A 20470-nucleotide genomic window follows, 5' to 3' on the forward strand; every position below is an offset into this window, starting at 1 on the left:
CGGGCGCCGCGGTCGGGGCGGGCGCGCGCGGCAGCATGGAGGAACTGAGCAGCGTGGGCGAGCAGGTCTTCGCCGCCGAGTGCATCCTGAGCAAGCGGCTCCGCAAGGTGCGTGCGGCCCGGCCCGCGCCCGCCCCGCGCCCGCCCGCCCCGGCTCACGCGCCTCTTCTCTCCCTGCAGGGCAAGCTGGAGTACCTGGTCAAGTGGCGCGGCTGGTCCTCCAAGTGAGTCCCCGACAACGCGGCGCGCGCCTTCCCGCCCGCGCCACCTCGGCCCCGGGGGGCGGGGGCGTCCGCGCGCTGGGCGGGAAGTTCGCGGGGTCCCTGCGGGCTCGGCGGGAAGGGGGCGCGCAGTCTTGCGCGGGGCCGCCCTTTGTTTACGGGCCCGCGGGCGCGGGGCTGGGCGGCCTTCCCCGGAAGCCCCTCGGGCCCCGCGCCCCGGCCCGCTTCCCTCCCGCGCCGCGCGCTCCGCCCGCGCCCATTTGTTGCCTACGCCCCCAGCCCGCCTCAGCCCTCGCCGCGGGACGTGAACCCCCCTTCTCCCGTCCATATTTTCCCCACTGTAACCTGAGCTTCCTATTGATGGATGTAAGGGCTCCTTCCCCCCCCCCCCCGCTTTTAAAGTAAGGAAGGGGACTTGGCATCCCCGGAAGGGGCTCTGTTTACAGCCCCTCGGGCACACCCGTTTCCCCTTTCTTTCCGGACCCCACTTTTCTTTCTTTGCTTTCCCCTCCGGGTGCCCTGGCCCGCGCTCGCTTGGGCGCCAGCCACATTGTTCTGAATCTTTGGGCAGCGCTTCTGTGCCCCTCGGCCTGCCCCTCCCTGCATCCTGGAGCAGCCTTCCCTTCCCTCGCTGGATCCGGGCCAGGCTTTGGGGGCTTCCCTCCCGGTAACTTCCCATTTTATTGGGATTTGTTTTCCTCCCAGGGGGAGACTGTGGAGTTTTCCTGAGGCCGAATGTTAGTTAATTGAGGATTGAAGTGGTGGTTTCCCTTGGAGTTTGGGGCTGAGGTATTGGCCTTAAGGCCCCCAGTCTCCAGGAACTCATCCTAGGCACGGGTGGGATTTAGGGGGACTCTGCCACAGCACCCCGATGCCCTTGCCATCAGCAGGGATTGGAGGGCGAGGGGGCGGCCCCACTCCAGCTGGTTTGTGAAGTGGCCTTTCCCGGCCTGGTGTTTCTTGACGCCTTGCGTTTTGCTTTTCCAGACACAACAGCTGGGAGCCAGAGGAAAATATCCTGGACCCAAGGCTGCTCCTGGCCTTCCAGAAGAAGTGAGAAAGTTAACAGCACGTGTGGGAAGGGGGAGAATGTTGGGGAGAACGTGGCCTGTCCTGTTGTGGTTCAGGGCCGAGCGGGCCTTCTAGGGGTCCTGGGCTTGGGCTGTGGTCTGAGGGCCTCCGTGCTGGGGCTGTCGGTGGAGGTGGGCCCAGCTTTGAGGTCCCAGATGAGCCCCTCCCCGGCCTTCCCTTGGCTGGCCAGCACCATGTCCAGATCTCAGAAGTCACTGTTTTAGTGCTGCTCTGGGTCCTTCTGACAGCCAGACTTGCAAAAATGAACCTTCTCGGTTCCTTCCTGAAAAATTCTGGCTTCTCTTGTTGGCCTTTTCTGTTGAGTCATTTGCCAACAGCACTAATAAAAACTAGGATGGCAGGTTTGCCATAAAAATAGTGGTCTGGCCGCCCAGTGCTCCCTGAGGGTGCCATGGAGCAGGAGAAGGCCCAGAGAGGGAGCTGAAGCAGCACAGCAGAAAGTTAGTGGGCTCTGTACCGGAAGCGACACATTTATTTTTCTTTAGACTGCAAAACAGGTGGTATGGGGTGGGGGGGGTGGACCACCCTTGCAAGTCTCAGGGGACAAACTTGCTTCTGTGATTTTAGATGTCATCTCTATTTTTAGATAGAGTTGGGTTAAGAGAGACGTCCTTGAGATAGGCAAAAGGGTGACGAGGGGCAGATGATGGAGGGGCCAGCCTCCTGGCAGGAGGGTCCGGGAAGCGATGTCCCTAAGCACACTGCGGGGGGGTGGAGGGTGACTTTACTGCGGGTTGCCCTACTGATAGACGCAGATAAATGAGTTGCTCAGCAGCTTTCCCATCTGGGGTCAATCTGGCCAGCTTGTTCTCTGGTCCGCTTTTTACCCCCACTGTAGTGGGGTCTTCTCCAAGAGGCCTTGCAGTGGGAAGCAAGTAAAGATGGGCTTTGAGCAGAGTTAGGAGAGACGAGGCCAGAGTACGCTTGCCTCCATACCTCTGGAAAAGCTTATCAGTAATTTGTCCGCTGTTGAATTCATAATTCGGGTCTTGTAAGCCTGGGCAGGGGAGGGGTGGTGGGAGCTGGTCTGTTTCTCTGCAAGACAGCCCCCTAACTGCTGAGAGAGTGTGTGTCCTTTTTGGTTATTGCACACCAGACAAGAACTAGGGTGAAATATCCAGGAGGTGCGAGAGTTGAAAACAAGCATGGGGTGATCTGGGGATCATGGGGAAGAGAAATCTGGGAAGGCGGGTGTCTCCCCCTATGCACCCAGGCGACAGCCCCCCCCCCAAAACTAAGGAGCGGGCGGCCCGTACTTGGGGGGGGGGGGGGTGGCATTTGTAAGGGCAGGTCTGAGATTCAAAATCTGCAGAGGAGACCCAGGGGATGCCCCTGCCCTTCTGGGAGACAGGTTGGGGGCTGCTTCAGAGAGTGTGAGCTTTGTCTGGTTATACTAATTGGATTCTTTAAGAGATAGCCTTCCAGGCCCCAACAAGATGACAGTTGCCCCTTTTAATTACTGGGAAGAGTCTCGGATCAGCCTCTTCCCCAGGGGTGGCTTGCAATACAAGCTTTCTCTGGGGGTCGGGCTGGAGGCAGCTTTCTTGGCTTCATGACCCCGAGTTCTGGGAGCTGATTAAGGGTGTGTGGGCTTTGAGCTCCAGCCACTTCGGGGTCGGGCACCTCCAGTGCATCTGTCAAGAGCACAGTCTAGGAACAAAGAGGTGTTAGGAAAAGGAAGCCGGGAGTGAGCCAAGGGCACTGGCTCTGGGAAGACCAGAGTGCAGGTGGGACCAGAGCCCTTGGTTCCCCTGACCAGAGCTCGTAGACTGGAGAGGCAAAGGCTGGGGCCAGTGGTCCTTGTCTGCCAGCCCGCGACTCTTGTTTGGAGCGCTGGGGTTGGACCATGGGACACGAAGGCTCCTTCTAGTGGGCTGCATTCTAGAAGTTCCACGAAACATTCTGCCCATGGAAAGTGGCCGGGATTAGCACAGGGCTGTCTGAAGAGGAGTCTGGGAAAACTGGAGAATTGTTCCTTTCCCGGCTTTGCTGAAATTTCTTTCACTCATTTTTACCCAAATGCAATGAAACCAGTAGGTAAAAAACTAATACCGTATTGGAAACAGGAGGGTCTAGACGTCTGCCTTGGGTATGTTCATGAATGGCATGCGTTTCTGCAGTGGGACTGATGATAAGCTACCGCAGGCCCGGAGTGTTGAGGGGCGGTGTTTGGCGGCCTGGGGTTCCCGTGTGGTGGGAGAGGGTGTGTGCACAGGGCTTCTCCCACCTTGACTGGTGATTGTCTTAAGGGAACACGAGAAGGAGGTGCAGAACCGGAAGAGAGGCAAGCGGCCCAGGGGCCGGCCGAGGAAGCACACGGTGATGTCCTGTAGCCGCCACTCCAAGCTCAAGGTGGGTGGCCGCTGACCTCTTCGCACCCCTCTGCACAGAGTGGAAGGCAGGGGCAGGAGGGTTGAGGGCTCTGGGGAATGGGGATCGCGCTGGCTCCTCCACAGAGGTCAATCCCTGGCTCAGAAGACCTGTGCCTTCTGCCTCCTTCCTTGCTGGTGGCTCTACACCTCGGCCAGCAGGGGGCAACAGCAAGCCCCTGCCCCTGCGGCCAGGAGGGCTGGTCCCCTCCAGAGCTGGTTTCTTGTTCATTTGATGTCCCTTTTGCACTCCTTTCTAGTGGATGGCAGGGTCAGACTTGGCTGCCGATCACTTTCTTGGGGGAACAGAAAAGATCAGGACGCATGCACACAGTAGGTGCTTAAAGGTTCACTGAGTAGACTAACCAGGGCAGCCCACAGGGATGCACGCTTGGGGGTCCTGGGCAATGCCCTCCCTTCAGCAGTTCAGAAGCAGGATGGGGAGAAGGGTCACAGCCCCAGTCTGGGATGTGCCTAGGTTTCCTTTCTCAAGGTTACTGCCCCAGGATCCTGAACCCACACAGTGTGGCCAAGAGCTCAGGCACGTACAGAAACCTCCCTTCTGGGAGGCTGTGAAAACCTCGCTTTAAGGTTTGATGGCTGGTCCACACTGGCCTGCTCTTCACAATCTTCCTTTCGAGTAGGACAGTGGGAGCCGGGGGGTCCTGTGCCCTCGGGCTCTCATCAGCTAGAGGGACCAACTGGGGACCACGGAAGCGGCATAGAGGCCGTGGGCCTGGCTGGGCAAGGAGGCTCTGAGGCTCCGGGTTGGATTGGATCGTGCCCAGCTGAGGGCCCACAAGCTTCACAGCAGGGAGCCAGTGTTGGCTCCGTTTCCCTAAAGTGTGCCCTTGGAAATGCCAGCCCAGTGAGACACAGGGTGCCCTGACACCCAGAAGTCAGGAGGGCAGCAGTTTGTTCCCCTGTGTGCTGGAATGTTCTGAAGGGGTCCGATTGGGAAGTGGGAGGATTGGAGCAGGATGTCCCCTTGCTTCAGATTACGGAGCGCACTTACACGCACTACTTAGCCTGCCTCGTAAGCTCTGCGCTTCCCTTTCCAAGTTGTCTGCTAGGGAGCCTGGAGCCAAACCGGCGTCCCTCCTTCAAGGCCGTAGTGCCCGGGACGTGACCGCGCATGCTCTTTGCTTCGTTGCTCTGCTCTGATTTGACAAACCACCTGTTCTTTGTTCTGCTCATTCTGCTTTTAACTGCATCTCATGGAATCTCACAAGGACTTTTCCGATCTCTTCTGGACGAGCTGGTGCGTCATCGCTCCCTCCTGACTGCTTCTCTGGGGTGGCAGCCACCGGAGGTGTCAGCTGTGAGGTGTCCTGGGGGCCCGGCCTTCCAGCCGGTGACACCTGTCCTCTGTCTTTGCAGGAACCCGACGCACCCTCCAAATCCAGCAGCTCCTCTTCTTCCTCCACGTCTTCCTCTACCTCCTCTGATGAAGAGGACGACAGTGACTTAGACGCCAAGCGGGGTCCCCGGGGCCGCGAGACCCACCCGGTGCCTCAGAAGAAGGCCCAGATCTTGGTGGCCAAACCCGAATTGAAGGACCCCATCCGGAAGAAACGAGGCCGCAAGCCCCTGCCCCCGGAGCAGAAGGCAGCCCGGAGACCCGTGAGCCTGGCCAAGGTGCTGAAGACCGCCCGGAAGGACCTGGGGGCGCCAGCCAGCAAGCTGCCCCCTCCGCTTAGCGCCCCCGTGGCAGGCCTGGCCGCTCTGAAGGCCCACGCCAAGGAGGCCTGCAGTGGCCCCAGTGCCATGGCCACCCCGGAGAACCTGGCCAGCCTGATGAAGGGCATGGCTGGCAGCCCCAGCCGGGGCGGCATCAGCTGGCAGAGCTCCATCGTGCACTACATGAACCGAATGAGCCAGAGCCAGGCCCAGGCCGCCAGCAGACTGGCCCTCAAGGCCCAGACCGCCGGCAAGTGCGGCCTCGGGCTGGACCTCAAGGTGAGGACGCAGAAGGGGGAGCTGGGGATCAGCTCCCCAGGAAGCAAAGTCCCAAAGGCCCCCAGCAGTGGGGCTATGGAGCAGAAAGGGGGGGGTACAGGGGGGCCCCCCTATGTCCACAGTAGCAGCAAGGGCCCTGCTGGGTGCCTGGGCCCCCAGCCTGCACCCACCCAGGAGCTGAGCCTCCAGGTCTTGGACTTACAGAGTGTCAAGAACGGCACAGCGGGGGTGGGCATGGTTGCCCGCCATGCCACGGCCAGCAAGGGCGTCCCTGCTACCTGCCCAGCTGTGGGGAAGAGCGCCGGGGGCGGCCCCGCGGGGGGGAGTGGGGCCACCATGCCCTCCGACAGCAGCAAGAGCGAGAAGCTGCCTTCCAGGGTGGTGGCTCTGCCCTCCTCTGCGGGCAGGAGGGACTGTGTCAGGGGCAGCGCGGCCGCCAGCGGTCAGGAGGGCCACACGGCCCCCGGGGAAGCACGCAAGACAGCCTTGCCCGGAGAGCTGAGCGCCGGGGAGGAGAGCAGCTCCGACTCAGAGCCCGGCTCGGCCTCACCGCCCGGCACCGCACAAAACCCGTCTGTGTCTGTCCAGACCAGCCAGGACTGGAAGCCCACCCGCAGCCTCATTGAGCACGTCTTTGTCACCGATGTCACTGCCAACCTCATCACGGTCACGGTGAAGGAGTCCCCCACCAGCGTGGGCTTCTTCAACCTGAGACATTACTGATGCCCTGTGGCGGCCCAGCTCTTGCCTGCCCTTCTCTGGCCTCTGGTTTTGCTTTGATAACTGCCCTGCACCCCCCAGCCCTTTCTGGGGTCTGCGTGGCCTCCTTCCGGGGCAGGCTGGGAGGGGACTTGCTGTGGCCCTGCCTGTGATTTCAGGCAGGGCAGTACCTTGATGCCTTGCCAAGGCCTGGCCTTGCCCTCATTCCTACCTCTGGGCCTTTGCTTCACTTCCCACATGCCTCAGGAAGTCTGCCTTCCCGTGTCTCTGGCCGAACGTTCCTCAAGGCCGTCCCGTTTGCTGTTTGAACTGCCCTGCCTGTGACGGCGGGGTGGGGGCTCAGCTTTCCTCTGCATATCCGGGGGACACAGCTGTTAGAGGAGGGATCCAGCTCAGTAGTTCCTGCCCAGTGGTGGGGAAGGAACGTGGCCTGGGGTGGGGGCAAGGCCTTGAGGGACTGCTCCAGGGCTCAACTAGGGGGCAGCTAAGGGACCTCGCCAGTCAGGACCCCCCTTCAGAGTGGTGCCCGACTGGCAAGGACCAGGGCGCCTGTCCGTCTCCCTGTCCCTGCCCCATGCCAACAGCTCAAGGCTGCGGCCTGAATGTAGGGCAGGTGCTTGTTGGGGTGCTCAGGAACCCTGCAGACATCCCTGGTGCCCTGTGACCCTGGCTCACATTAATGTTGGCCCGAAGTCAGCACGAACTGGGAGGGGTCTGGTCCCAGAGCTGTTTCACTAGAGCCTCCCCGTTTCCGGGGGAGCAGAAGCGGAAGGGCATCACTTTGGCTGCCCTCCTTTCTGCTGTTGGTGCTGTTCTGTGCAGGGACAGCCGTGGCCCCACAAACTGCCCCCAGGAGCCCCTGGAAGGTGGGAGTGTGGGCAGTCGCCGGAGTTAGGCCCACCCTCCCGTGGCCCGCAGACTTCCAGCGTTGGACCTGTCCGGCACAGCTCCCACTGTGCCCACCTCTGTCGCGGCCCACGGGCACCTCCTCTCCCTGACAATCCCTCCCACCTTTGGGGGTTCCACGAGCTCCTTCCCGGCTGCAAAGCCGTGTCCCTGAATCCTTTGGAAGTGGGGCACAATCTGAGAGGCCCGATCTGCCTGCCCCCAGACGGGCCGAGTCTGGGAGCCGCCTGGGACGGCTCGTGGCAGAGAGGTGGGTCAGGGAGTGGGGTCACCAGGTCTTTGTGATGCCAAAAGAAAAGTGGAGGTGCAGGGTCCTTTTCTGCCTCAGCGGTTGGTGGAAGCCAGCCAGCCCGTGTGGGCACTCTGTCCTGTTGCCTTGATCACGGGGGAGCCCAGGCTCACGCGGGGAGCTCTGCTTTCTGAGGGGTGGGCCTGCCAGACCTCCAGCTCCCTCGTTCCTCACCCTCCGCGCCAAATAGAGATGGCTTTTGTGTGTCTGAATCAGTTTCAACAGTGTGCCTTTGGGGACAGACCCGTGTCCAGGACCTTGCTAAGGGGTATCCACATGTGGCTTCTGGGTCACCTGCGTGGTAGCCGTGCTGGGCTGCGGCGGGAGTGGTGCCCATCTTGGCAGATCTGAGGGCTCGGCATCCCAGACAACCAGGCTAGAACTGGAAAGCGGGCAGCAAAGAGGAGAATTGCCCCCTCCATGCTCCCCCCCACCCCAGGAGGCGGGGGGAAGAGACTGCAGCTCACTGCACAGTCTGGAAGAAAGGGATCCCAGCACCCTGGGCCGCTGACACCAGCTTCCCCTCCAGTCCCCGGACACCCCGATGTTCCCTGGCTGTGAATAGAGGGGCTCCTCTGGGCTGCCTTCCCCTCAGAGGGGCTGATGGCCTCCAGGCTCTGAGACTCCCTTTCTGCCAGGCCCCGGGCTTCCTTAGAGGCTGCAGAGCCCGGCCGCCAGCAGCTCTGAGCCCTTAGGGCCACCCTGGGCTTCCGTGGGCTGCTGGACAAATGTGTGTCAGCACTGACCTGATGTTCTCAACAGCCGGGTCTCCAAACCCCGACATGGTGCCTTTGTTTACCAGCTACTTCAATCCCAAAGTTGACTCTGCAAACACCTTACTCCCAGCCGCTTTGCCTTCTTGCTGTGTTGTGTGGTTTTCTCAGTGCTTGTGTCTCCATGTGGTTCGTGTTTTAAAGGGTGTGTGCATGCGTGTGTGTGTGTGTGTGCGTGCGCACACGTGCAGGCGTGACCGCCTCCGCTGGAGAGTTGATTGTCATGTTTACCAATAAAAGTAGTGCTCTCTTACTTGCTGCTATGTGTGCGTGTGTGTGCACGCGCGTGTGTGTGTGCACGGCATCAGTCACGTCTGATTGGAGATCCCTTGTTGATTCTGCAGGGTTCCCCACATGGATTGCGTCACAGTGTATGCTGAATGGGTGTTTTAATCGTGTTGTCTTTGTTTGCTTGTCATGGATAGGAAGAAGCGGCCAGTCTGTCCTTAAGAGGGTTTGACATATTTTTATATATATTTTTTGGTACCAAAAAGAGTGTGCCTCGGTTTGGTTACACTCAAAATCCTGACGTGACTAAGAGGGCTCTGGGCCTAGAGGTTTCATTAGGGGGAAACAAGAAGGAGCGGAGGTTTGGACCAGTGCCAATTGCTGGCTTGATTTGTGTTTTTTAATTAAAAAAAAAATCATTCATGTATGCCACTTCTAATTGCTTTAAACTATGGCTGTTTGTTTGCTTTTTTAAAAGAGAGAACAAAAGTGAATATGTTACTGCCCCGGGAAGCTTAAGATCTTTGTTGAAGCAGGATGGCAGCCCAGCCCCCATATTCAATCAGAACCTACCAGTTAGAGAAAATGCTTCCCCCAGGAAGCCAGTGGTGGTTTGGGGGGAGGGGGTGGGAGGAGGGGCGAGGTAGTGCCTAGATGACCAGATTTTTGCTCAAGTATATCTAAAGATTCTGTTGCCTTTCTAGTATTTTTGGAAAACTAACACTAGGCATAGGTTGCAGGTTTTTTTTTTTTTTTTTGACATTAATTTATTTTGCAGGGGAGACATTAGTGAGTGGTGTCGGGGTTTGTCTTACTTTCTGTTAACTTTTAGTATATCAATAAATCTTTTTTTTAAACTTGTCAGCCTGGTGTACATCACGCGGGATGCCTGGAAACAATAATCTCTCTTCACTTGCCCAAAATACTCTGGATGTGGACTGATGGAAACATCCAAGCCTTCGGGAAAGGGCTAGCCCCTTTCCTGGAGTGCAGGGGGTGGGGTGGGGGGGGAGTGTTTTTTCTAAGCAAAGGGGTGGGGTTGGTTACAACTGTGAACCCCTACACCAGCAGTTCACAAAGGGCGATTGGGCCACATCGGGAGATGATTCTGGTGGTCACGACTGGGGGACAGGGGTGAAGGTTGCCGCTCCCAGCATCTAGTAGGCAGAGGCCGGGGACGCTGCCTGCCGGACATAATAAACTCACTTGGAGACCTTTCCCAGAAAGCGAGACTTTAAGTTAACCCCAAAGACACTGTGCTGGAAAGCTGCATACCCCTTGAGTCCGCCCCCGTGCTAACACTTCAGAAGGACACAGCTCTAAGACCCCCAGAGGAGCCGCTGTGGCCTTCCAGAGGTTTGGAGTCGCTGGTACTATTGTACTCCTAACTCCTAGCTCATAAGGAGCTGATTTGCCTATTCTAGAGCCTTCCCTGGGCCTTCAGGGTTTGCATTGCCCTCAGCCTGAATGTGTTCATAAATTTCATCCTCCAGGGAGAATCAAGCTCCCTTTGAAGTGAAGACAAAAGTTGGACCTGGATGTTGGCCTCCACCAGTTGAAAGGCTAGTTGGGGCAAAGGCCTGGATGTTTTCCTTGGGGAGGAGGTTCGCACTACAAATAGAAATGCAACGCACTCTCCAGAAAAGGCCAGAGAATTGGAAGTGCAACTCTTGGGGCGAGGCTGCAGGCCTGCTTTCTTCTGCTGCCCCTGCAGAGGCTGGACCTGTTCTGTTTTGGAGAAGGTGGGCAGGGGTGACGCCTGCCTGGCGGGACTCTGGCCTTTGAGAGGGCGGAAGGGGGGTGGGGATGGCCAGGAAGGAGTGGGCACGCAGAGCAGGAGCCCGCGCTGCCCCCGGTGGCGAGCCAGGCTTTCGTGGGAGCCCCTGTCTCTAGAGCCTCCGCCAGACGGGTGCGGGGCCCTGACCCACACCGGCCTTTGTTCGTTTCTGCGCGGCTGATCTGATGGCCTAATCCACCTCCTTCCCAGAAAGAATGGGCTGGGCTGCCAAGGGGCCCGACCCGGCCCGCGGCCTCCCACGGACTCAGCCCCGCGCCGCCGGGTCCAGCCCAAGGGCGCCTGGCGGGATGGTTCAGCAAGGCTACGGGGATCCCGGCGGCTGAACACCCCCTTCCTCTCCGCAAGGGAGGGCGCAGAGGGGGCGCCCACCGTGGCCCACTGTAGCGTGCTTTGGGGTGGGGGAGATGCGGCTTTCCCAGGGCTGCTTTCAAGACCCAGAAAGGCACTGGCCGCAAGCGCTCCGCGAATCGAAAGGCCCGGAGGGGGTGGGCGCCCGGGGAGGGACTCAGGCCATCGCCTCTAGAGGGCGCGCGCGGCCCGCGGACTTCGAGCCTCTGGCTCTTCGGACGCGCAGGGGACATTCCCCACCTCGGGCTCCGAGCTGCCCCGGGGAACCGAATTGCTCGACCCCCACCCCGACTGCTCCCAGAAGCCCCTGGAAGCCTCCATTTCCGAAGTGTCTGGAAGAAAGCCCCGGCCCCAACCCACAGCCTATTCCCCGTATCCAGGCCCCCAAGGCTGGACGCCGTGGAGCGCCGCCAAACACTGAGCAGCTCCCATCTCAGACTCCAGCTGGATCCGAGGCCCCCTCTGGGCCTGGAGGAGTTTTTGGTGAGAGGAGAAAGTTAGAGCATGAGCCCCCAAAGCGCTGGATGCCGGCCTTCTCGCCGTCGGGTCTCCCGCTCACAGCACAGGGCCTCCCCTAGGATCGGTGCGTTGCAAGCATCAAAGGGACAGAAAAATGGATTCGATCCGCCGCGCTTCAAAGAGCCATAAAGATTCCAGTCCAACCAGCGTCGGCCAGAGGAGCCGACCCTGCCCTAGGACAGAGGCGGCACTGCGGGCGGAGGCCTCCGCTCCTGGTCACTCTCGTGGAGAACCTGCCCAGGGAACGGATACCGCGCAAGGAGCTCCCGGTCAAAGCCGAGGTTGATGGTGGCCAGCCAGGCGGGAAAAGGGGACAGAGTCGGCGCCTCTCATCTTCCTAAACACGAGTCCTCTCCGCTGCCCAAACACCCAGGAGAGGTCGGTTGAGGGAGTTCCGATCGAGCAGCTGGGCCACCGCTCAGGGGCGAGCGCCCCTGGCGCCCCTCGCCAGGCCACCCCACTCCATCCCCGCCCCGACTCTGCGCGCTGCGGGCGCAGGCCCCTCAAGTCCGAAGGGCACTCAATGCCCCATGACCCGCTGCCCCAGCCCCGGCGCCAGTCGCTCCCTCCCTCCCCGATCCTCCCACTCAGCTCTCAGAACTGGGGAAAGAGGCGCGGAGAGCACCGCCAAGGGCGGGGTTCCCAACCGGCTGGCCGAAGACTGGAGATGTGCGGGCGAACGCGTCCCCACGCCTCTCCCTTCGCGCTCTGCGAGTGCGCCTAGGTCAGGGCTTCTCTGCGTGACACGGTCTGCGGGGGGGCTACAGGGGTGGGACTGGGACAAGCCATGGCCGCCTTGGGGTCCGGAAGGCGGTTCTCCCATGCCGCCCCACGTCAGCGCCCTGCAAAGTCTTCGCCCGGGAGGGCCAAGAACCCCTATCCCCACCCTGCGCTCTGCTCTTCCCCGGACGGCGCCTCGCCCGGCGTTGGGGCTCCTACACCCCAAGAAGACCGGGGACGGAGAGGCTGGTGGGGGGCGGGGGGCGCGGGGCTGCGCGGCGGCCGCGCCAGGTTCACTAATCACATCAGCGTGCTCTGCGCCGGCTCCGAGCAGCCAGTTGCCTAGCAATACCCGCGAATTCAATTCCTCAATCAATAGGCGCGAGGCGCTGCATTTCGGGGAGCGCTGGCGAGGCTGGGTGGGTCTGGGGGGCGGGTCCCGCGACAGCACCAGAAAGCAGGCCTGGAACCGCCGGGCGCACATCTGTGGGGCGCCCGGGCCTCGGGGACCAGCGCCGTCGGGCCTAGGGGTGGGGCGCGCAGGGGGGGGGTGGAGCCCCGCCAGAAGAAAGGGGACCCTAAAGGTCGTGCCCATCCTCCTGGTGTCCCCGAGTTCTGCCTGGGTCCCAGAAAATTGCAGCCCGTAGGTGAGGAAAGCCACGACCTCCCCCCTGGAGGCTAAGGAGAGTCATAGCCCACTCCCTCCGGATCCCACCTCTCCCCCCTCCCCTAGTTGGAAAGTTCCCCCAGTTGGGGACGGGCCTTTACTGGAGGAATCCTTCGGGGCCGATGGGGGCAAGGGTGGGGGTGGGTGGGATGAGACAGGAAGAAAGGGTCCTCTCTCCCCAGGCTAGTCCTCCCTCTGCTCCAGTGGGGAGGGGGGAGGGGAAGGAATAAAACCGAGACATGTCTCTATTTACAAAGTATATATTTAAACACGTAGAAAGCGGTATTGGATACAGACATTCACGACCGCAGAAGATAGGTACCGAAGCTTCACTCTTGAGCTGAGGCGGGGATCGATTCTAGATTTGTACAAATCTTAGAATTAAATAAACTCAACACACGCACATCCCGCGCGGTTGCAGACTCCCAGCCACGCGGCCCTGGCCCCTGCCCCCCCCCCCAGGTCAGCGTCGCAAGAGCGAGCGGAAAAGACACACACGCATGGCCACGGACAGACGGCGGACAGAGGGGAGGCAGGGGCAGAAGCAGGCTGGCCCCGGAACGTCGGAAGGAAGAGTCAGAGTCAGCCCCGAGGGAGGGAGATGGGAGCCAAGGGAGGAAGGGAGAAAGGAAGGCGGCAGCCAGGTAGACACGTGTCCCCGAGTTACCGTCCACTGGGTAACAGACATGTCTCTTCAATGAAGCTTCATCTGAAAATAGCGTCCACATTTTAGCAGATACACTTGGTCAACGGCGCTTCTTTATACAAAGTCTAAAATACTAGTTTTACAAATGTGAGCAGATAAAAATCCCCATTCCAGGGGCTTCTCTTTATAGGCGCAATTTGATACTCAAAAACAAATAAAATCATGTAGTACACCGTCTTCCTCTCTTTTTTTTTTTTTAACCCCCTCACTTTAAAGGCAAGAAAGTCTGGAGGAAAAGAGGGAGGCGGGGAGATGGGGAGTGCGGAGGAGGACAAGGCTGGAGTTCCCACCCTGTATCCCCATCTAGAAGCTCCCCCCCAGCCCCGGCCCCCCCGCCTCGCTCGCCGGGAGTCTGTGCTTCCTCCCGCGCGCAGGACCCCCACGCCCTCCCTAGACAAGCAGTGGGCAGTCGAATCTTCCTAGCCCTCTAAGGGCGGGGGAGGCCGGGGAGGCCAAAGGATCAGCCCTCGAAGAGAAGGAGGTGTGTGTGGGGGGGGAGACAGATTTGTGCTTTCGAGTCGAAAGAGGGGCGCGCGTTCTGCATCCCTGGAGCACACGGGGGCGCCCCGGGCCCCGCCGCCGCGCACGGCCTCCCCCGCCGCGGCCGTCTCTTTTCAACTCCGGCTCCTCCCGCCCCCTTTGGCGGAGTTTGAATGTCGAGTTCAAGTAGAGAACACTCCGCGAATCGAAAAGGCCTATAAATTATAGCTTTTGCTTTTAAGAAGAGGGCGGGGTGGGGGGGAGGAAAAAGCAAAAGTTTCTGATGCGCATTCTTGGATGAAAACCTCGCCTCGCCCCTCCTTCCCCTCGCCCGCCGGAGCCGCGGGGGATGCGAGTCCTGCCCGGCCCGAGCCCCGAGGCCCGAGCCTCCGCCGCACTCCCGGCCAGGCCACGGCGCGGAGCCCCCGCTCCCAGCCGCGCCCGCCGCCGCGCCTCCCTCCGTGGGTCCCGCAGGGTGGGCCTGTCTGGCCATGCGTCCATTCGAGAGCCGGCGGCCCGCCCTCCCCGAGGGAGGCAGGCTAGTCCAACTCTTCCTGGGAGGTGGGGGCCACCGTCTCTTCTGGCGAGGCTAGAGGACGCGAAAAGGAAAAAGTCCACCCCCAAACACTTTTCCTGTAAAGCGACTGTCTCGAACTCTGGGCACTGACATGCAATCCTCCCAATTTATCCTGGCATTTCGGGAATGTAAACAGATTCGCTGGATTTCTTTTCTTTCTGTGGAGTAAGGAAAGGAATCGAGGGAACTGGGAGATTTTATCCACATGACATACACACGATCGGATCGGCGTGTATCCCACACAAGTTATCTCCCGTAAAGTGCATTTCCTGATGTGGTCCTGGGGGGAATCTGCTGCTCCCCACCCACCTGCAACTTTTTACCTTCAACATCACACACAAAAGTTATTCAAGTGAATACTGCCCCCCCCCCCCCCCCGCCAACAGACTTCTTAATCTTAAAAAAAAAAAAAAAAGGCCAAACACACTGACCCCACCCCCTTTTTTTGTGATTGGGGAGCCAATCTTTTGTTGGCCTAGTGGGCCAATGGGAAGAGAGAAAAAATCCGGGTCCTGCCTTGGTTCCAGGGGTCTGCCAAGGGGCTGTGGGAAAAGGGAGGAGGGGTCAAGTGGGTAGGCTGAGTCCCTCCAGACACCATCAGAGAGGTCCAGTACCCAGGTCCCCAACCTCCTTAGTGCCCTGGGTGGCTGAGGGGCGGCGACTCAGCCCGTCTGCCCCAACTAAACCACACTGAGTCTCTCTCTCTCTCCTTATTTAAATAAAACAACTTCAAGAGTTGAAATATATATATTTAGATATTTTTTCTTAAATAACATATTTACATCTAATAGAAAATATAACTCTAGAGATAATCTTTCCAACCAAAACTGAGGGGAGGGAGGAGGAATGGAAAGGGTTGGGTGTGTGAAGTTAGGGACAGGACCAGCCAGAAGGCCGCCTCCCACCCAGAAATAAAAAGCATTATGCCAAGTTTGCGCTCCCACTCTCTCTCCTGCTCTCTCGTCCTGGGATCACCCACCAATTCATCTTTTCTCTTTAAAAAAGCCTTGGTCCGTGTTACTTTCCTTAATGGTGACGGTCAAAAAGTTTGAGGTCACGTCGGTGACCACCACCTTCTCCAGGTTGGTCAGAGAGGGACTCCAGGACTCTTCCTCTGGGTCCCCCAGGATTCTGGCCACTGGGATCCTGGCGATGAGAGAGGGCCTTCCCCCCTGGGCCCCCATGTCCCGATACAAGCCCCCCACAGAGCCAGGGGTGCCTGAGCCATGCCGGACCCGGGGGCCACCTGGGTCCAGGGTGCCCTGGCCTCTGGCCTCCAAGAAGGTGGCCCTGTGCTTTATGACCCTGGCCGGAAAGGTGTCCACAGCCAGCTTGCCTGTGGCCTCCGCCGGGCTGGGGCTGGCCACACCGCACTGGGCCAGGTCCGAGTCCTGCCTCCGGGCCAGCTGGATCACGCTGTGGCCAGCTGGGAACTTTCCTGCCCCGGAAGGGGCCTCCTCCAGCTTCCTGCCCTTGAGGTAATCTCCGAGGCCATCACTGGCTTCTCCCAAGGGCCTCTGCGAGGGGTCCAGGAGCTCCTTCCGGGGCTTGGGGCCTCGCTTCTTGGAGCTGTCTCCCGGTGAGCTGGGCTTGTCATCGGTGCGGCTGGCACCCCGCTCCCGCTCCCGCTCTCGGTCCCGCTCGCGCTCGCGCTCCCGCTCTCGGTCCCGGTCCCGGTCCCGCGGGGGCTCCACCCGGCAGGTGCTGCCAGTGCCGCTGCTGCTTCCTGGCGGGGACAGACCCATGTTCCGAAGGCCCTCACGGGCTCGGGAAGTAGAGGCCAGGTCCTGGGGGGAGCGGCCAGGGTAGGGGATCCGGATGCCCCGGGCTGAGTCGCTTCGGAACTCGTAGGTTTTGGCCTTTGCCTTGGCCTGGGCCTGCAGGAGAGAAGGCATGTCAAAAGCAGAGCAGGGCCCCCTGCCCACTCCCCCCCACCCCTCTTCCAGCGGGGGCCTCCCTGCTTCACCCTCTGATGCCTGGAAATTTCTATATGGGTGGGGGTGGGGCTTAAGGGCAGCAGTCTGGGGGAAGTGGTAGAGAATTTGTCTGGAAGCAGCCATTTGCAGCAAGCACACTTCTTGCTGGTATTGGACCGTGTGTCTATTTGGGATGGTGTGGGCATAATCCTAGTGTGGCTAAGCCCCCTTCCCCAAGACACCCCTTGGCGCTGCCACTGACCTGGTGACAGCCCGTCTGGGGACTCCTTCCTACATTATAAATAAGCAACATGAGTGGACACCCCAAAGGTCCATAAGCCCTCAGGGCCCCCTTCCCCAAAATCTCACACTACAACATTGCTTCCCGCCAATGGGCCCTGCCATCTCACCTTGAGGAGGAAGGTTTTGGGTTTGGGTCCTCGCTTTTTGGGGCCATAGAGCTCCATCTCCCGTTCCCTAGAGACAGGAAGGAAAGAGAAAGGGGGTGTGTGAGTAAAGAATCTAGTGGGACTCCAGTCCAGGCTGGACCCCTGTCCCTAAGTCAGAGTCTGAGGCTTGGAAGGGCCTGTACCTTTCCTCAAAGGCTGCGAGCAGGCGAGCATCCAGGATGTTTTCTTCGGGTTCCCATGTGCTGTACCTAGAGGAAATCAGGAAGAAGTGGGCGTCAGTCCCGGGAACAGGGAAAGAGCGGCGGGTGTGTGTGTGTGTGTGTGTGTGTGTGTGTGTGTGTGTGTGTCTAACTTTTCTTGTTGCATTGTGTTGTATTTCAACGTAAAGGGAAAAAGAGGAAGAAAGAAACCTCCCGAACAACAGTCTGGGGTTGAGAATTGCATATAACCTACTTACTTCTGCGACCAGCCCTTCCATTTCACGAGGTATTCCATGCGTCCCTGCGGATGCAAAGGGGAAAATGTGTGTGTGCAAGGGGAGAAATGCATGACGAGGACACAAGAAATACATGCAAAAAATGCATGCACCAAATGAATGCGCGAAATCCCATCGCGAAAGGCACGCGCTCGCTGCATCACCCCCTGCACGAAACGCTGCACAAAGTGCATGCACCGGCATTCATCCCCCCACCCCGCCCCCCACCCATGCAATCTGTGCATCGCTGCAAGTCTAAGGAAAGCGCTTGGGCTCAGAGCCGCCGCCACCGCCGCCACGGCCGCGGCCGCTGCTGGGACCTGGGGGAAGGGAAGCTGGGCTGCAGCAGGGGGAGGGAACCCAGGCCGGGAGGGGAGGGCTCGGCCAGCCTCGGTCCGAGGCCCACGGAGGTACCTACTTTCCGTATGCGCCGCTTCAGGAGGGCTTCGGCCGCGAACACCCGCTCCCCCACCGCTGAAAGCTCCATGTTGACTCGCCGCTTCCCCCCTTGGCCGCTTCCAGGAGCAGAAAAGCAGCAGCCAGCCCACGACAGACCATAATACTCTCCCGCTGACGTCAGTTCTCCTCCCCCTCCCGCGCGCCCGCTCCCTCCCCGCCCGCTCCCTCCTCCCCTCCCGCCCCGCTCTTCCTCCGGCCCCACGTGTTGCTAACGACGTTGCTAAAGCGGAGCGGCTGGGGCCTGAGCCCCTGCGCGCTGATTGGGCGAGCTCCGGGCCACGCCCCTCTCCCTTTCTCCCCCGCGTTGCTACGTGACCCGCGTTCCAATCGCCAGGGGGCGGAGTCCGAGGCTACTCCAGAGACAGAGCGCGAGGGGGTGGGGGCCGCCGCCGGAAGTGACATAGCGGGGAGGGCGGGCCCGGCCGCTGTCAGTCTGCGGGGCTGGTGAGGGGGCTGTCCACCCTCTGTCCTCGCCGGGGTCCCCTCCGCCGCCACCAAGTTGTCCCTCCGGTGCTCAGCGTCCCCCAGGGCTCTCGCTAGGACCCCCGAGGTGGTGTCAGCCACGCCCCGCCCCCTCGGCAGACCCCGACCGCCCCACCCCCACCGCCCGGACTCGCGCCCCCCCCCCCCCCCCAGCCGCCGCCCGCGCCGCACAATGCACAATGCACAGGTGCTGGGGCGCCGCGGGCCGCACCGGTACCCCGAAAGCCGGCCTCGCGCTCCGGACCCGCTCCCCTCTTGACAGCCTCCCCCCTTCCGCACACCCGACCCTCGGTCTCCATGACAACGGCCTCCCCCGCCGCCGCCAGCCCCATCCCGCTAACAAATCAATGTGCCTGTGTCTCTGTCTCCTGTCGCGCAGCCCTGCCCTCGGCCACCCTCCGGGCCCTGCGAGGCGAGCTGGGCTCGAGCGCTCGCTCCTAGCTCGGAAGCCGAACGCAGACCTAGTGGGCACCCTCTGTTCCTGTCGAGCCTTCCCGCGCCCCAGAACCCCGCGGGGGACGTCGCGCACCTTCTTCCAGCCCCCGGACCTGTCCCCGACGTCCGCAGCCACCTGCCCCTGCCGCCAGTCCGTGCTGATCGTCCCCGCCAGGCCACGGCACCGCGCGTCGCCAGCCCCGACCCCTTGCCGGGGGTCTCGGTGTGTTGGGGGAGGGCGTGGACGACCACCAAGGCAGAGCCTGGAGCTTGGCTGGGGTTGGGACGAGTGGCTGTGGGGGCATCCCGCTCCCCGCGGACCCGGGCGACCTGCGGGGCCTGTGCCGTGCACTTCCTTTCCACGGCTCTTCCCGACGTGAGCAACAGACACTCGGCCAGAGAACCACGAGCGGGAAGTGGCGGGGGGCATCGCGGGGTCCAGTGCTGCTTGAGGGACAGGGGCTCACAGGCGAAGATAGGTCCAGGAACGCGGGCGAGGGCCGGGCCACGGATACCTTGCGTGCGCACACACGCACTCACAGACACTTTTGCTCAGCTCGCGGTGACCCGTGGCTGGGGCGGCGTCGGTGACAGCCCAAGTCCGGGCCCAGCTCTCCCCGACCCTTTTCTCTTACCGCCCAAGCTGCAAGTCACAGCACCCACTCCTTGGAACCCACGATTTAGTTAAAACATCGGTAATAAACTTGACTGGAAGCGATTTCCCTTGGCGAGGAATAGGGTGGGAGAATAAGGGGGAAGAGAGAGAGAGAGAGAGAGAGAGAGAGAGAGAGAGAGAGAAAAGCGAGCCAAGGAGTCTGACTCGAAAGGGCAGGAAGCCCAGAGCGGAAAACTGGCCTTCGGTCCAAAGTTAGGTGCGCGGCGGGCGCCGGGCGGCGGGCGCGGCGCGGTCCCGGGCGTGCGGGACAGGCGCGGCTCCGAGCCCACCTTCCCTCCCACTCCCCGCCCCCGCCCCTGGAAAAGCGGGGTTCCAGGTTTTGGCCTTGATCCCAAACTTTACAAGGTGGGCGCTGGGTGAACATTCTCATCCCTGGCCGTTCTGTCTTAACGAACAGCGAGTTGGCGACGGCCAGATCGCCCAGCCGACCCGCGCGGGCCGCCCGCGAGAGGCCGCCGACGGCCGCGTCCTTAATCATAAAAAGTCATTCCCGGTAACAAATAGTTTCGTTGGCCGGTGCTAGCGATACAGCTGTTTCTGTTTAAGCTTAAATACTTTCCAACAGTTTGGGCAGTAAAAATAAAGTCGGCCTCAGCAGCCTATAAGTGTCTGGTTTCCCCGCCCAGAGAAAGCCCACCCTGCGCCCTGGGCCCGGGCAGCTCTGCACGCCCCGCCTGTCCCCTCTTGGAATCCACTGGCCGCGTGGGCGACGTTGCCGGACTGCCCCAGCCCCGCACCAGCCGCCGGAGGAGGATCGAGGGCCACCTTGGAGGCCTGAGGGAGGGAGCCTACGCGGCCAGCCGAAGCACCAGACCCGCTTCGCCTCCCGCCCTCCCCCCACCCCTCGCAGGCTGTCTGCGCCCGCAATGAGTGGCGGTTTCCCTTCAGATAGGGTTTCTGGAGCCCTGTCCCCGGGAGTTGTGTTTGCGTTGGGTGCCTTCACAGACCCGGAGTTTGCAGGAGGCGTGCAGAGGTCGATGGTTTCAGTTTCACGCTGGAAAAGTTAGCGTTCCTCCTCCCTCCCAGGGTTTCTCTTCTTTCCTTCTTTATTCTTTTCCTTCCTTACTCCCTTCCTTCCTCTCCTCCCTTCCTTCCTTCCTTCCTTGCCTTCCTGCTTTCCTTTCTCCCTCCTTCTCTCCCTTTTCCTTCCTCCCCCTCCCCCCTTTTCCTTCTTTGCCTACATGCCTTGGGAGCTTGAAGTGGGGAAATGCAAACCCTGGTGTGGCTATGCACAGTCCCCTCCTC

The 20470-nt window shown here is 60.7% G+C and overlaps 2 protein-coding genes across 2 annotated transcripts; one reads left to right on the forward strand and one right to left on the reverse strand.

Moving 5' to 3' along the window:
• Positions 1–35: 35 nt before the first annotated feature.
• Positions 36–6363, forward strand: CBX2 (chromobox 2). Its single transcript, XM_044921793.1, has 5 exons — positions 36–107; positions 180–223; positions 1208–1273; positions 3562–3664; positions 5062–6363. Exons 1-5 carry the CDS (start codon positions 36–38, stop codon positions 6361–6363), a joined length of 1587 nt encoding a protein of 528 aa, XP_044777728.1.
• An 8709-nt stretch (positions 6364–15072) lies between these two features.
• Positions 15073–17717, reverse strand: CBX8 (chromobox 8). The gene is made up of 5 exons (XM_021680809.1): positions 17591–17717; positions 17155–17198; positions 16880–16945; positions 16698–16764; positions 15073–16248 (listed from the first exon to the last, which is right to left on the reverse strand). The coding sequence occupies exons 1-5, from the start codon at positions 17657–17659 to the stop codon at positions 15355–15357; spliced, it is 1140 nt and encodes a 379-aa protein (XP_021536484.1). The 5' UTR covers positions 17660–17717; the 3' UTR covers positions 15073–15354.
• Positions 17718–20470: the final 2753 nt, after the last annotated feature.

The sequence above is a fragment of the Neomonachus schauinslandi genome, chromosome 15 (genome assembly GCF_002201575.2).
Source record: "Neomonachus schauinslandi chromosome 15, ASM220157v2, whole genome shotgun sequence".
Lineage (NCBI taxonomy): Eukaryota > Metazoa > Chordata > Mammalia > Carnivora > Phocidae > Neomonachus > Neomonachus schauinslandi.